Source organism: Mesoplodon bidens (genome assembly GCF_964165515.1).
Source record: "Mesoplodon bidens genome assembly, chromosome: 13".
Taxonomy (NCBI): domain Eukaryota; kingdom Metazoa; phylum Chordata; class Mammalia; order Artiodactyla; family Ziphiidae; genus Mesoplodon; species Mesoplodon bidens.
In genome coordinates, this window is record NC_138169.1 from 65,781,040 (window position 1) to 65,797,705 (window position 16,666).

The 16,666-nt window shown below is 40.3% G+C and overlaps 2 protein-coding genes across 2 annotated transcripts; both read right to left on the bottom strand.

Moving 5' to 3' along the window:
* Positions 1-7,823: 7,823 nt before the first annotated feature.
* LOC308626600 (UPF0729 protein C18orf32 homolog) lies at positions 7,824-12,113 on the bottom strand. Its single transcript, XM_081251860.1, has 3 exons — positions 11,912-12,113; positions 9,358-9,545; positions 7,824-8,536 (listed from the first exon to the last, which is right to left on the bottom strand). Exons 2-3 carry the CDS (start codon positions 9,520-9,522, stop codon positions 8,471-8,473), a joined length of 231 nt encoding a protein of 76 aa, XP_081107986.1. The 5' UTR covers positions 9,523-9,545; positions 11,912-12,113; the 3' UTR covers positions 7,824-8,470.
* Positions 12,114-13,130: 1,017 nt separating this feature from the next.
* Positions 13,131-16,200, bottom strand: RPL17 (ribosomal protein L17). The gene is made up of 6 exons (XM_081251859.1): positions 16,134-16,200; positions 16,003-16,043; positions 15,341-15,475; positions 14,989-15,087; positions 13,874-14,065; positions 13,131-13,236 (listed from the first exon to the last, which is right to left on the bottom strand). The coding sequence occupies exons 1-6, from the start codon at positions 16,171-16,173 to the stop codon at positions 13,189-13,191; spliced, it is 555 nt and encodes a 184-aa protein (XP_081107985.1). The 5' UTR covers positions 16,174-16,200; the 3' UTR covers positions 13,131-13,188.
* Positions 16,201-16,666: the final 466 nt, after the last annotated feature.

Below are 16,666 nucleotides of genomic sequence, written 5' to 3' on the forward strand. Positions count from 1 at the left end.
TAAACAACACTTCTAAGGATATTCTTGTACATCTCCTGGTACACAGATACAGGGTTTTCTCTGGTATCTAGACTCTAGGAATGGAATGGCATAGTGTAAGTGCATGTTCTACTTTACTGGAGAATGCCAAGTTGTTTTCCAAAGCGGTTGTACCAGTTGACACTCCCACCGGCAGTATATACAAACACTTTCTGTTCTTCATCATCCCAACTCTTGATGTTTAATTTTAACCATTCCGATGTTGTTTCATTGTGGTTTTAATTTGCATTTCCCTGCTGAAACATGTGTCTCCATATGTTTATGAGCCTTTCTTCTTCTGTAAAATACACTGCCTTCCTCTTCCCCTCTTCTGACATGATTTCTGATCATCAAATTAGATGAGACTATGCTGAGTAGCTCTTTAAATTTCACAATTATAAATGCCGAAGAGTTTAAAATCATGTATCCTGGGGACACTGATAGGTGGAGACGATGAGATTTAAATCCAAAGTGGATTCTAGGAATAGAAGGACTAGAATCATCAGTCAAGAAAGAGGCTAAGTGCAGCAGGCAGACTTCTCAGATGGTCCCCCTAGCTTCCCGGCCCCTGATGCACGCACACCTTCTCCCAAACAACAATCAAATACTAAACTAGGTGCTGCTGTAAAGATATTTTGCAGATGTAATTAATCCCAAATTAGTTGACCTTAAGTTGGGGAAATTATTTGGACCTGATTTAATCACATGAGCCCTTTAAAAGCAGAGAATTTTCTCTGCTGGTCCCAGAAGTTTAGAAGTCAAAGAGGTGCTCTGCCTGCCCTGGAAGAAAGTGAACATCCATGTTGTGAGCTGCCTATAGGGGCCAGATGCCCAGAAACCACAGTTAGCCTCTAGGAGCTAAGTGCAGTCCGTGGCTGACTAGAGGAAAGTAGGAACCTCAGTCCTACAGCCATAAGGGAATGAATTCTGCTGGCAACCAGTGAACTTGGAAGCCCAGACAAGAACCTCAATGTCCTGGTTTCAGCCTGGTGAAACCCTGAGTGGAGAATCCAGCCATGTCATACCCGGATGGCTGACCTACAGAAAATGTGGGATAATAAATTTGTGTTGTTTTAAGCCACTAAGTTTGTGGTAATTTTTTATGCAACAATAGAAAATGAATACACCAAGGAGGTGTGAAACTTCATCTGCTGATTTACATGTCAGGAGCAGGACCTCTGAGTAGGATTGTGGATGTGCAATGTAGAGATCTAGGGGCATCATTTACATTGTTGTCTGTGTGAATGGTGCTCTCTGAAACTGGGCAGTGCACATAGCACAACTGTACATGGCAGTCCTGCAGACCTGCCCTGTTCCAGCATCTAGGCTACCTCTTTTAACTTTTTTTTTTTTTGGCCATTGAGCCATTTTAGTAGAAATGAGAGGATGGGGTTAGGTGTATCTGAAGGTCCATACCAGCTCAACATTTGGAGTTTTTAAGTATACTTTGCAACTACTCCACCACACACTGCCCTTCACAGCCATATCTTCTCAATTTAACCTCTCACTTCATTTAAATACATCTACCCATAGACTTTGTTTCTTTCCTAAGGAACTGTTATCGTATTCATGAATATGGCTTTGCCGATAGAACTAGCCAGTAGCTATATGGAGAGGAAACCACAAGGGAACTTCCCTCGTCTTTTTCCTTTTGATTATGAGTGAACCTAGGACATTTAGCTTTAGAGAGTTCAAGAGGCTTAGGATCAGTGGGTAAAAGTTCTTTTCAATCCCATCAGTCTGTTGAGTAGATCAACACATCAGACGTGGTCATTTTGGGGAAGTGCTGACTCACCTGTTTCCTAGGAAGGCCACTTAGTAATGAAAAAGATGAGACAAAACCCAAGTCTTTCAGGTGAGCCTCAGAGAACTATCTGAGAAAACGAGCCCGTCTCACAGACACAGGAAATGCAGTTAAAGTTAACTAGGGCAAAATAAGCTATTGAAAACTAGGTAAGTTAAAAAGTCATGCTAACTAAAGGCGATCAAAATCAAACACTGAAAACAAGTCCACACTGATTAGTCCACACTCTTCCTCTCCATTTCTGCCCAATTATTCCCACTAAGGTCTTACAAGGTATAAGCAGCTGTGATCGCTCTGTAGGGGATCAATATTTTAAGACAATTTAAGAGTATAGCTTTGGAATCCTAGACTCTACACTTAACATATATATAATATAGATTGACACGTCAGAATTGATTTTTGGGGTTGGGGGCAAGAGAATAGTTGCGTGGTATAGAACAGTGGCTACCAAGTCCAGTCCAAGGATAGGTGGTAAACTTTCACCAACCAGGCTTCCCTAGTGGCACAGTGGTTAAGAATCCACCTGCCAGTGCAGGGGACACGGGTTTGATCCCGGATCCGGGAAGATCCCACATGCCGCAGAGCACCTAAGCCCGTGAGTGACAACTACTGAGCCTGCGCTCTAGAGCCCGTGAGTGACAACTACTGAGCCCATGTGCCACAACTACTGAAGCCCGTGCACTGCAACAAAGAGTAGCCCCCACTCACAGCAACTAGAGAAAGCTCGATGCACAGCAAAGAAGACCCAGTGCAGCCAAACTAAATAAATTTATTTAAAAAAAGTCTTCACCAACAATAAAAAGAAAAATATGGAGAAGCAAGAAGAACTACAGTCCTGCAGCCTGTGGAACAAAAACCACATTCACAGAAAGAGAGACAGATGAAAAGGCAGAGGGCTATGTACCAGATGAAGGAACAAGATAAAACCCCAGAAAAACAACTAAATGAAGTGGAGATAGGCAAGCTTCCAGAAAAAGAATTCAGAATAATGATAGTGAAGATGATCCAGGACCTCAGAAAAAGAATGGAGGCAAAGATCAAGAAGATACGAGAAATGTTTAACAAAGAACTAGAAGAATTAAACAACAAACAAACAGAGATGAACAATACAATAACTGAAATGAAAACTACACTAGAAGGAATCAATAGCAGAATAACTGAGGCAGAAGAAGGGATAAGTGACCTGGAAGACAGAATGGTGGAATTCACTGCTGCAGAACAGAATAAAGAAAAAAGAATGAAAAGAAATGAAGACAGCCTAAGAGACCTCTTGGACAACATTAAACACAACATTTGCATTATAGGGATCCCAGAAGGAGAAGAGAGAGAGAGAAAGGACCCAAGAAAATATCTGAAGAGATTATAGTCGAAAACTTCCCTAACATGGGAAAGGGAAGAGCCACCCAAGTCCAGGAAGCACAGAGAGTCCCATACAGGATAAACCCAAGGAGAAACACACCGAGACACATAGTAATCAAATCAGCAAAAATTAAAGACAGAGAAAAATTATTAAAAGCAGCAAGGGAAAAACGACAAGTAGCATACAAGGGAACTCCCATAAGGTTAACAGCTGATTTCTCAGCAGAAACTCTACAAGCCAGAAGGGAGTGGCATGGTATACTTAAAGTGATGAAAGGGAAGAACCCACAACCAAGATTACTCTACCCGGCAAGGATCTCATTCAGATTCGATGGAGAAATCAAAAGCTTTACAGACAAGCAAAAGCTAAGAGAATTCAGCACCACCAAACCAGCTCTACAACAAATGCTAAAGGAACTTCTCTAAGTGGGAAACACAAGAGAAGAAAAGGACCTACAAAAGCAAACCCAAAACAATTAAGAAAATGGTCATAGGAACATACCTATAGATAATTACCTTAAATGTGAATGGATTAAATGCTCCAACCAAAAGACACAGCCTTGCTGAATGGATACAAAAACAAGACCCATATATGTGCTGTCTACAAGAGACCCACTTCAAACCTAGGAACACATTCAGACTGGAAGTGAGGGGATAGAAAAAGATATTCCATGCAAATGGAAATCAAAAGAAAGCTGGAGTAGCAATACTCATATCAGATAAAACAGACTCTAAAATAAAGAATGTTACAAGAGACAAGGAAGGACACTACATAATGATCAAGGGATCAATCCAAGAAGAAGATATAACAATTATAAATATATATGCACCCAACATAGGAGCACCTCAATACATAAGGCAACTGCTAACAGCTATAAAAGAGGAAATGGACAGTAACACAATAATAGTGGGGGACTTTAACACCTAACTTACACCAATGGACAGATCATCCAAAATGAAAATAAATAAGGAAACAGAAGCTTTAAATGACACAACAGACCAGACAAAGTGATATTTATAGGACATTTCATCAAAAAACAGCAGATTACACTTTCTTCTCAAGTGCACATGGAACATTCTCCAGGATAGATCACATCTTGGGTCACAAATCAAGCCTCAGTAAACTTAAGAAAACTGAAATCATATCAAGCATCTTTTCTGACCACAACGCTATGAGATTAGAAATGAATTACAGGGAAAAAAATAAAATATAAAAAACACAAACACATGGAGGTTACACAACACGTTACTAAATAACCAAGAGATCACTGAAGAAATCAAAGAGGAAATCAAAAAATACCTAGAGACAAATGACAATGAAAACATGACGATCCAAAACCTATGGGATGCAGCAAAAGCAGTCCTAAGAGGGCAGTTTGTAGCTATACAAGCCTACCTAAAGAAACAAGAAACATCTCAAATAAACAATCTAACCTTACACCTAAAGGAACAAGAGAAAGAACAAACAAAACCCAAAGTTAGCAGAAGGAAAGAAATCAAAAAGATCAGAGCAGAAATAAATGAAAGAGAAACAGAGAAAACAATAGCAAAGATCAATAAAACTAAAAGCTGGTTCTTTGAGAAGAGAAACAAAATTGATAAACCATTAGCCAGACTCATCAAGAAAAAGAGGGAGAGGACTCACATCAATAAAATTAGAAATGAAAAAGGAGAAGTTACAACAGACACCGCAGAAATACAAAGCATCCTAAGAGACTACTATGAGCAACTCTATGCCAATAAAATGGACAACCTGGAAGAAACGGACAAATTCTTAGAAAGGTATAATCTTCCAAGACTGAACCAGGAAGAAATAGAAAATATGAACAGACCAATCACAAGCAATGAAATTGAAACTGTGATTAAAAATCTCCCAACAAACAAAAGTCCAGGACCACATGGCTTCACAGGTGAATTCTACCAAACACTTAGAGAAGAGCTAACACCCATCCTTCTCAAACTCTTCCAGAAAATTGTGGAGGAAGGAACACTCCCAAACTCATTCTATGAGGCCACCATCACCCTGATACCAAAACCAGACAAAGAAACTACAAAAAAAGAAAATTACAGACCAATATCACTGATGAATATAGATGCAAAAATCCTCAACAAAATACTAGCAAACAGAATCCAACAACACATTAAAAGGACCATACACCATAATCAAGTGGGATTTATCCCAGGGATGCAAGGATTCTTCAATATACACAATCAATGTGATACACCATATTAACAAATTGAAGGAGAAAAACCATATGATCATCTCAATAGATGCAGAAAAAGCTTTTGACAAAAAAAAAAAAGAAAAAGAAAAATATGGACAAAATTGTGAATTTCTCACGAAAACAAAGGTATCTTTTATAAACGTATTCACACTAATGGGCTACTATTATCCTTTATTCCCATGTTCCTCTTCACTCTTTTGGTGTCAAAATGTCTTCTTTTATGAAATAATAGTGATAATAAGCCACAGCCTTTTAACATATTCCCGCTTGGCAAAATAAAAAGTTGGTAACAGTGTAGCAGCCCCCTCAACTTTTTTAAAAATATTTTTTTTACTAGTATGTGAAAATACAAGATTGGGAACCAGTGCTCTAGTGGGAGACTGCTAGAAGCAGAAAAGGCCTTAGAAGACCAGTGATTCTCAGGAAGGTAGGTTTAAATGAACTGGAGTGACCTGGGGGATCACTTTTCAAAATTATCCATCTCAACTTTTTAAGAGTACTGACTTAGAAATCTAACTCGTATGCTACAGGAAAAATGAAGGAGTAAACCAACAGAGGAAGATATGGGATCCAGGGAACAAGAGATCCAACACAGGAGTGGTGAAGAAAAGTTCCAAGGACTGCCACTGTGCCTCGGGCCTGGGCAACAACTAGTCAATGGAGGAACTGTACGGGAGAAAAAGGTAATGAGTAACTGCAGGCAAGCAATGCTCTAAGTGAAGGGAAACTCAATCGCACTACACTCACAGCAGCAGTCACCTGCTCATCCTATCAGTGTCCAGCAAGAAGCAGATGGTACGCTCAAGATAAAGCAGTGTCCCAAAGCCAGTAGTAAGATGCCATCAACCCTAGGCCCAAAAAGACGAGGAAAGGGAGACATTAGTGGAAACTGAAAGGGGTCATGTGGAGTTGGTCACCATGAGGTACAGTGACTTCTGGCTGAGGAACGCATCTGACCTGAAGAGACCCTGATGGGAAGGAGCCGAGGGAATAAATAACCTGACCTCACTCTTTCCTTCACTCCCTCCCATCTCCTGCTGCAGATACCACTGGCCAAACCAACAGATCCCAGAGGTCATAGGAAGCCTGTTGATGTAGTGCATACAGCTTTCTTGAGCAGGAGAGTAGGGTGAGGGAGCAGAGATTTGGAGGGGCAAATGGAAAACATCTGGAGCACGCATAATGATATATACACTGATCAATGACTTATCCAAAATTTACAAAAACATATCTGGAGGGCTTCCCTGGTGGTGCAGTGGTTGAGAGTCCGCCTGCCGATGCAGGGGACACAGGTTCGTGCCCTGGTCCGGGAAGATCCCACATGCCGCGGAGCGGCTGGGCCCGTGAGCCATGGTCACTGAGCCGGCACGTCCGGAGCTTGTGCTCCGCAACCGGAGAGGCCACAACAGTGAGAGGCCCGCGTACCGCAAAAAAAAAAAAAAAAAAAAACATATCTGGAGGATGTGTGGGAGAAGCAGAGGGACTACAGTGTAAAACAGCTATATCTCAACCATGGCAAGAAGTCAATAATGTTTAAAGTTGATGGCTCCAAAAACTGCAGTATACATGTATCACTTAAAATATGAAGATAAATCCTAAACAAAAGCAACAGCTAAATGAGTAAAGCCCTTGGGGACTATGGGAGTAAGGACATTATAGACCTTATTTGATTTTTAAAAAATGATATATTTTAAGAAAGTTGCTAGAAGGCTATACAAAAAGCTAATAGTGGTTACATCTGTGGAGCTAGAACAAAGGAATGAGAGTAGAGAAAGAACATTAACTTTTCATTTAAGCTGCCCTTGCATTGTTCTACTATGAACATCTGCTATTTTCATAATATAGTTTTAATACCTTAAAAAACAAACTAATCAACTGGATTTAGCTGCTAATGAGAATTTATCTTATCCCTCAGGTAGGCTGGGGCAGAAAAGCTGAAACACATTTATATCAAAGGAAGTTCAAGGTGGATCAATGACTTGACCAGACACAGCTTAACAGAGCCTCAGTTAGGACCCAGAACTTCACTGGGGACCCAAGGCGGGGAGTCCTCTCTAACTTCTCCTCGCTTCAGTGAAAATAAATATTCTATAAAGATATGTCTCATCGTCTTTGAATATTTATAGATTCTTACACTAAAATGAAGAGGTCTGGGGATGAAAGATCATGTGGAGAGGCCCAGACCAGCAAATAACTGTCCAGTCACATCACTGTTGCTGAAAATCACGAAGTTTGGTGTCTTATTATGGAACAAAATAACTGATACAATCTAAACTTTAAAAAAAAAGAAGAAAAAAAATATCGCTGCCCCATAACTATCCAGATGCCATCACACTGTTACAATCCTGATTTCTGATGTGGTTTAAAAAATCTTACTTGTAAGTAGTTATGTTTTAAAAGAAAAAAGAACAACAAGCTAAACTGAATATTTAATACTTTCGTAGGAACAGAAGGAATGCGACAAAAATTTAAATTGTATAATATACATTAGCCATCTATGTAAAAGATGTTCCACTTTTCAGAGAGGTTACCCCATTTCCCTGTCTAGTCTATCTTCCTCAGAGCAATAAACAGTAATGACTACTCTCACAGATAAGCTGCTCCATTGAGTGAGACAGTAACTACATCTTTATGTTTCAAGTCCTTATCATCTCCAAAAACTACCTTTCATTTCACTGCACAGTCTCACTGCACTCTTTCACAGTAAAATCATACTCCTCAAATTTGAAGAGACTGAATAAAAGCTAGAGGCCCAAGGATTTTTAGGGACTGATTTAGTAACAGTGTCTACTGGCACAAACCTTTTCTTTATTCTTATTTTTAAAACTGCAATAAAATAAATGAAAGCTACTTTAATGAAAAAGGAACTCAGGAATGAGGTCATTAAATGTAACTAGCTACATTTTAAATACAAATACCAGGTACTTCCTGATTGGTGTCAGGTAAATATCTAAACTAACTCAAATTCTGGTTTCAGGGGAAAAGGTCAGAGACAAGTACAAAGAAGGTGCTTCACACTATCAGATCCACTTTTCAAACAATGAGATCCTTTGGGACCATCGCTTTAGTCTTTCTTTTCGGCCGAGATTTCTGTTGGTCCTCTTGTCGGTAATCCATTTACGTCTGCACCCTAAAATGAAAAACCACTTTAGATATTATTACAGCAAACACACATACATTTTAAGAGACACTCTCTTTAAAAACAGACAATATGGGCCTCCCTGGTGGCGCAGTGGTTGAGAGTCCGCCTGCCGATGCAGGGGACACGGGTGCGTGCCCCGGTCTGGGAGGATCCCATATGCCGCGGAGCGGCTGGGCCCGTGAGCCATGGCCGCTGGGCCTGCGCGTCCAGAGCCTGTGCTCCGCAAAGGGAGAGGCCACAGCAGTGAGAGGCCCACATACCGCAAAAAGAAAAAAAAAAAAAAAAAAAAAACCAGACAATAACTTCAGAATGAAAAAACTACTTCTAGAAACGTGCAGGATGGCTAAATTTGTGCAGTTGAACACAAAGTTGTATTTAACGATCACCAACACTAAAGACAACAGAGTTGTCTAAATACTCCTTTTAAAAAATAACTCCATTTTGTTAAAAAAAAACAAACCTCTATGATCCTACCAATTAAATTTCTTATCAAAGTTATCAGTCAGTGAAACTTGGCTTATTTTAGAATCATCTCTTGTTATTTATTAACTATTTACCACTCAGGAAATACTGGTTATTATCTTGGCCATAAAGCAAGAAGCAAATGCATAAATCAGAGGACTAGTTTAAAACCTTAGTTTAAAGCGAACATTAATTACAAATAAAAATCCAAAACCTCTATTTTAAAAAAGAAGGAAATTTAGACACATTAATGAAACTTCTGGTTGGAAGAACTTGCCTTTCCAAAAGCCAAGTATTTCATCCTGCATCCCCACGCCCCCTTATTCAAGGCATTTTAGTGTTCTTACCTTACAGTCTATTTTGCCTTTGTTTTTATCATTGGATTCTCGTATAGCTTTCCTAGGCCACATACAACTAACAAAGGGGGAAATCAGAGGGTATATATATGGTTCCAGGAACTTTTTGTAGACCCAGAGCAGAACTGGAATGACAATGCAAGGAATGCACACCATTGTCCCAGGCTTGAGATCCTCAACTGTTGATTAACAAGAAGAAAGAACAAATTAGATCATCATAGAGTAATGACTGAAGGAATTTACCTAGATTAAGATATATGAAAAGACTACTTCTACACTGAAGGAAAAACTTAAATCACACTACAGGTATTAGCTTAAAGCAAGTCTATTAAATAAAAATGCTGCTATCTACAAGGTAAAGGAATAACAGGTGGTAGACCTGAAAATAATAGTGAGGTGCCTGCCTCCAAACCTCTCCAATCACTGCTCCACAACCATAAATTTGATGATAAAGGAATGACACCATCATTTGCGGGGTGCTAGGCAGTTAAGCCCTTTACACGTATCAACTCATTTAATCCTCAAAACACCCAGTGAGGTTGGGTACCCTGGCATTTCCATTTACAGATAAAGAAAAGGAGGCACAAAAACATTAAGGAATTTGGTAATTTTGACATACGCCAGTTAAGTGTGAATTAACTCCCAGGGCCTAATCATCTCCAGGGACTGAACAATGCTAAGGGCAAATCTTGTAATATGGAACTCACTAAGATATCACTTTGGAAGACCTCTAGGCTGCATACTGGCTGGCCTTTCCCAGCCAACACCTCTCCCTTGACAGATTTGCTTTTTCTTTTTAATGGCAATAAAGGGGTATTGAATAATAAAAGTTTTATTTAGTATTATTGGTATAAGTCAATTGTCCATTTCCAAAAATTAACACCTAAATTTCCTTGATAAGTCAACTTGGAATTCTCCAGATCAGCAATTTCTTGAAAAAGAGCCAGTATTACTTCCATAACACACAATTAAACCGAAGACCTCTTAAATTTACAAGAATTTTTAAGCCCTTAGCAAAGGCTTTAAAAACTAAGAAACTTCAGAACAGTGCATAAGGCTAATAACTCAGCATGTTAAACTTATTTTCAAATATTGTAAGGTAAGTAGTATTTAGTGATAAATGAGTAAGTACTGCTACGCTCAGGCAATTTAAAATGATTCACAACACAAGTGAAGAGTGGTATACATAACCCAATCTGAATGTGGCTTTGAAATGAATTACAAGAGCTGTAAACAAATAAAAATGTAAATGTGTATCAGGGAATGACCAACTATTTTATAAGGGATTCATAACTGGAGTCTTTAAAACAGTCCCCTAGACAAATTAAAATAATTTTAGAATTTGTCAAAATATTTTGTTCCAAAATTTTAAAGAATATATCCTCTGATCAAAATAAACCAAACGAGCAAGAGTCTTTTTCAGCATTTTTCAAGAAATCATAATTTTTGGCTACTAGACATTTAGAATCTGATCTGAAAAGACTTCTTACTGGTTTAGGTACCATAGCATGATAATCAAACAGGATGGCTGGCAGCTGCCTGGATTTGAGCCCTGCATTCACCATTTTCTAGATAGTGTTCCTGGGCAAATTATTTAACCAGACTGTGCCTTAATTCTCCCATGCGTAAAAATAAGACAATAATAGTACCGATCTCACAGGGATGTAGTGTGGATGAGATAAATTAATAGGAATACAAAGCTCAGAACCGTGACTGCATATATTAAGTACTACGTAAATGTTGCTACCATAAGAAAAAAAACAAAACAAATCCCAAACACATCCAAAAGTTGTAACCTGTCCAAAGTCCACACTGCAGGTAACAAGTAACTAGAACTGGCTGAAACCAGTTTCCTAGCTCTGTGCTCTTGCATTTTCTCTCCCCCAAACACGATCATGTTATTCCCCTTTCTACCAAACTTTCAAATGCAACTAAACCCTTCAAAACAACTGGCAATGCTACCGAGCACTACGCTAATACGATGACAGGCAATCCCTCCATCATAAAGATTCAGGTTTTTACCTACTTGAAATTGTGCTTTAAATGAATTCTCAAGAACAATTAGTACTAATTACTTTTGTTATAATTATGGCTTATAAAGGTCTAGAAGGTGACTATGATAAATTGATAAAATCATGATTTTATTTACTCTCTCCAAGCCAATTCTCGAATATACAACACAGCGAGAAAGATGGATTGAAACGTGGAGGAGAGGAACTTCTTGCATTCGACCTAGTCCAATACAGTGGAACAGGAAAAGGCGGAGGCTCTATGAGAACAAGAGCAGCCGTGGCGGGGGAACGCCACTTCCTCTAAGTAACCAGTCAGCGGATCACTTCACTGGAGACAAAAGAGAGCGGGACAGGCTAAGTCAAAGGCAAGGACTGAAACACAAGGGAGAGTACGAGCGAATGGTGACGACGATAAAAAGTGATACCGACAATGCAGGCCAGAGAGCGGATCCTGAGGCAAAGAGAGGCGGACGGAGGCAGGAAGGGGTGGAAACCGACGCAGGGGGAGGCACAGGGAAGGGGCGCTGGTGTACCTTGAGGGCAGGAGAACGAGCAGCGCCCCGAAGCCCCGGCCGCAGCCCGGACCCACCAGGCCCCGCTCACCCGCGGCCACCAAGCCCCAGTGGCCGTGTCCACGCTTCCGGAGGGAGGGTCGCCGGGGGGACGTGACGCAGCCAACCCAATGGGCACCGCAAGACGGACCGACAAAGGCGCGCCTGCGTCAGCCTGAGGACGCACCCGACGTAACGGTGACGCCCTGCGGGGACGGGGGCGGTTTCCGGCGCAGCCCCGCAGTCAGCTTAGAGCTTGCGGGCGAGGCGGAAGCGCTGTGCTCCCCAGTGCTCGGTCAGTGGAAGGTCTATAACGCGGACCCAGGAGAAGATAAGCGCCTGTACCGGTGACTCACCACCAACAGGGAAGCTTGCGGTGATGGCTAGGCTATTTTCGAACGCAGTCGTGGCTAAGCTACTCACCCTGCTACAAGGGTCTTAAATTCAAGAGCAAGGGAAATTAACATCGTCAGCTTTGAGCAGTTATTTTTACAAGAAATGGGTATACAACTTTCCTCCCACTAGGACAGCTATAGTCAGCGAAATCTAGGCGATGAAGAAACTCGAACTTTCATACACTGCTGGTCGCACTGTAAACGGCTCTGCTGTAGGAGTCCTGCAATTCCTCCAATGTTCATTAAAATTACCTTATGACCCTGCAATACCACTCTCGGTATACACCCAAGTGAAAGGAAGATATGCCCACACAAGAACTTTTATAGTTCACAGCAACACTAATAGTAGCTAAAAGAAAAAAAGCCCCAAATGATATGAACCACAGATACATGCTACAACCCTGAAAAAATCATGCTAAGTCAAGCAAGTCAAAGCCAGTGAGGAATGTCACACTGATTTCATTTATATGAATTGTCCAGAATAGGCAAATCTACAGTCAGAAATAGGTTAAGTAGTCACCCAGCACTTGATTGGGGGGGAGATGACAGCCAACCACTACCAAGGTTCCTCTTTGGGATCATGAAAAACTCTAAAATTCCTTGTGCTGATGGATGCATAACTGAATATACTAAATGCTACTGAAGACTGTACAGCGTGTTAAATCTCAATAAAGTGGGTGAAAAGAGATTCAGAAATTTCCCCATGTTCTAATTCCATTTTACGCAAAGCACCAAAAGATGCAAAACAGCATGTTTTATGAAAACTCATTTGTTTCATTTTGTGATGACACTTGAAATAGATTTACTAATGAAGACAACCAACACTCTGCTTTTACTTTTATTTGCATTTATTTTTTGCAGCATTTATTCCCGGGCCATAAGTTTTTGTTTCTTCAATTTCTTCTGGGATATCTGGGGAAAAGAAAAAAGCACTATTAAGATTCCAGAAGGTTGTATCTCAATGAAAGAGTAATCGGAAATGTCAACATAAAGGGAACAACATAGAGTCCTTTGGCGTAGAGAAGTGGTACGGGGAGAAGGGCAGCCGGGAGGACATCAGGGTAGTAAGCAGGAGAGACCAAGACTGCAGGCAGGGGGCCCGGCTGGTAAGACTAAGTGGCAGCAAGGCTGGAGGAGAATATTTAATGATAAAACCAACAGAAGACAAATCCGTTAGGTGTGAAGAATCACTCCCAGGTTTCAGGCTTAAAGAACTAAATGTAATCATATACTGAAAACAAGCTTATTGGGGGGCAGGGAGGAGAGCCCAGTTTTTGGACATGTTGCATTTGAGCTGGCTATGGACATCTAGGTGGGGACATAAGCAGATAATCAGTTTTAACATACTGAATGAACAATACAAAGTTACTATTCACTGTTAATCAAGAAACTAATGAGGCCCATGAAAGCCAAAAGAAAATGGTTAGAAGAGGTTCCTGGTTGCTCAGAACAGTCTCCTTTCATGGTTATTCCAAAGGTGTCCTAAGTCAGTCATCACAGCAACCACAAATCTAACATACCAAATGAAACTGAGCAGAGACTAATTTACCTTTTTCTTCTGGGCAACCTCCTCTTCTGGTTTAGGAACAATCTGTTCTTTTTCAGTAAGGATCATCTCAATGTGGCACGGAGAGCTCATGTATGGGTTGATCCGACCATGAGCTCTATAAGTCCTGCGTCGCATCTTGGGGGCTTTGTTCACCTGGATATGCTCAATGACCAGAGAATCTACATCCAAGCCCTGGAACAAAATCAGGTAACGTCTTTATCTTAATACCACAAACTGCATCATTCAAGTCCCTGCCTTAAAAAAAATAATTTGAAGGGCAATCCTTAGGACTTTGAATAGCGTATTTGTTCAGTTTTTTTAACCTTTATTCTAAAGGGTCCTTCCGTAAATCTAACTACCAAAACTCCGTGCTAAATGCACCAAGTTTGTAAGTGGCATTCATAAAGGAGTGGAGTTATAGGATCTGGTAGCGTCTATGTCTATTTCTAAGTCTTGATGATCAACAGGATATTGACAGCAAGGCTTAGCAGCTAGAAGGGCTACAGCTAAACAGACCCACATTAATTCCAGTTCTGACCCAGTTTTCCAAATGCAAAAGGGTAATGGATAATTCCTCAAATGGATAAACCTGTTTTGTTGACACAGGTTTTGTTCAGCTAAACAAAGCTGTTTTAACTTCTAACTGAAATTTAATGTCTCTCAACTATGAATGTAGGCAACAAACCACATTAATCATTACTACAGCAATCACATTGGTTCCTTTGGAATAGTACATATTTTATTGTATTTAAAAATATCCTGTGAAGGGATTCACAAACCACAGTATAAAAAAGGTCCATGGCACAAGAAAGTTTACAAACCCTTGGTAAAATACTCAAGGAAAAAAAGGCGTTTCTTTTGCGTGTGCTGGGATTATAGGGGGGAAATTCTAAAGACTTAAGCTTGAACTAACTGCAGACCATGCTCCTGAAATGCCTTAGACAAAAATTCTGGTCTGTTGGAAACTGGAGGTAGAGATTTAAGAGAATTCTTTTAATGGAGAATTTAGCTACTTAAGAAAGCAAGACAATCAAGGAAATAAATCTGGACAACAGCAACTTTAACTGAATAACAATCCAAGTTACATGGTTTATACATATTTATGGTTTGGGTACCTTAAGTTCAGCATTACTCTCTGCATTTTTGAGCATGTGCAGTAAAAATTCAGCACTCTTTTTGGGCCACCGACCCTGCGTCCAGCCCCACTGTTTGGCCTAAAAAACAAAATCAGAGAGCCCATTCGTCACTTCCCCCCATTTAAATGAATGTTACAAGATGAGTTTATTTTAACCAACACCAAGGTTGCTCAGAAGATGGTTTTTTTCATGGTTAATCCAAAGGTGTCCTAAGACTGTCATCACAGCAACCAGAAAGAGCCTGATTAGAGGCAGATCTTGGCCATTCTTACTCCCTCCAATCACCTTCTCTAACAGTTTGTCTTTTTAAATGACAACTATGAATTCTCACCTGGGCACACCTACCAACTCCACCATTGTAACGACGGAATGGCACACACTGCTTCTTTAAAGTGACATCCTTCAGATACTTGGTGGCTTTTCGGATATGCATACCCTTAATGGCCTGGGCTGTTTCACGAGTGTTCTAAATATAAATAATGTAAGCTGTGAGTTCACCATATATTCTTTTAAAAATCACAGATTTTAAACATTAAATTCTAACATTTTCAACATGTCAACATTTATCAACAGCCGAAACCTTTCCATTATTAGGACGTGAGCTGATACACTGAAGAAAAAAAATCTGTGACTATGAGCCGAGGGAGGCTTGAAGGTGGAAAAAAGTGAACCCTAAGCATGTTTATTCACTTTAATACGTTCTCCATCATCTTATGAACTACAATTACGTGTCCCATATCTTGATATGTACACTAGGTTCTCGAGCAGTTCTCTAGCAGTTTTACCCAATTCCACAAATCCTGAATCAAAGTGCTCATTATATACTGATGATCACGGACCAAAAGGTGGCTGCTCAAAATCGATTTATTTTCACGGTAAATCCAAAGGTGTCCTAAGAAACGCATCACTGCAGCTACCTTTTTAGAATGGTTAAAAAATACTCACTAGAACTCGTGAAACAACTCTTTTAGAGCATAAATAAGATTCACTTACCTTAAAGTGAACACGAAGATTTGAACCTCTCGACTTGCATGCTAAAAAATACCAAAGAGAAAAGTTTTGGTTAATTCTGGGCATCTTGTTGCCTCTTACTCCAAAATAAAAAATGTTTCGTGTTCACTTACATTTTGTGGGATTTTCTGGGTCAAGTGAATAGCGAACCATTTTTAGAGGTCACCTGGAAACGAGCAAGTATAATTCTGTCAACACATTTACAGTAACTTACACGGTTTATGTACTAAACGCTGCCCGCAGCTGCTCAGAGAGTAGTTGTTTTCATGATTAATCCAAAGGTGTCCTAAGAAATGCCATCATCGCAGCCATCCTTCTATCCACTGTTTCTTCCCGTGTGGAACTACCAGTGACTACAGCAGTGCTGACACTAGACTAGTGACACGGACATCATTCCTTTTACCCTCTGCAAGAAAACACAGCCTGTTTCAATCCAAGCCTGGATCCTTCGGACGAACTCGACCCAACTACAACCCTCTACAGGCTCCCCCTACAGAAACCTCCTTTACTCACCCAACTTCACACGTAATCCAGTCTTTTTTCCACACTTTCAATTACTCGCATTAAGCGCCGCTGAACTCGAAACACTTAACGTTCAGCCACTGAATAAAAGCCTCGGCCCTACTTGACTTTATCCCCCCCCCCA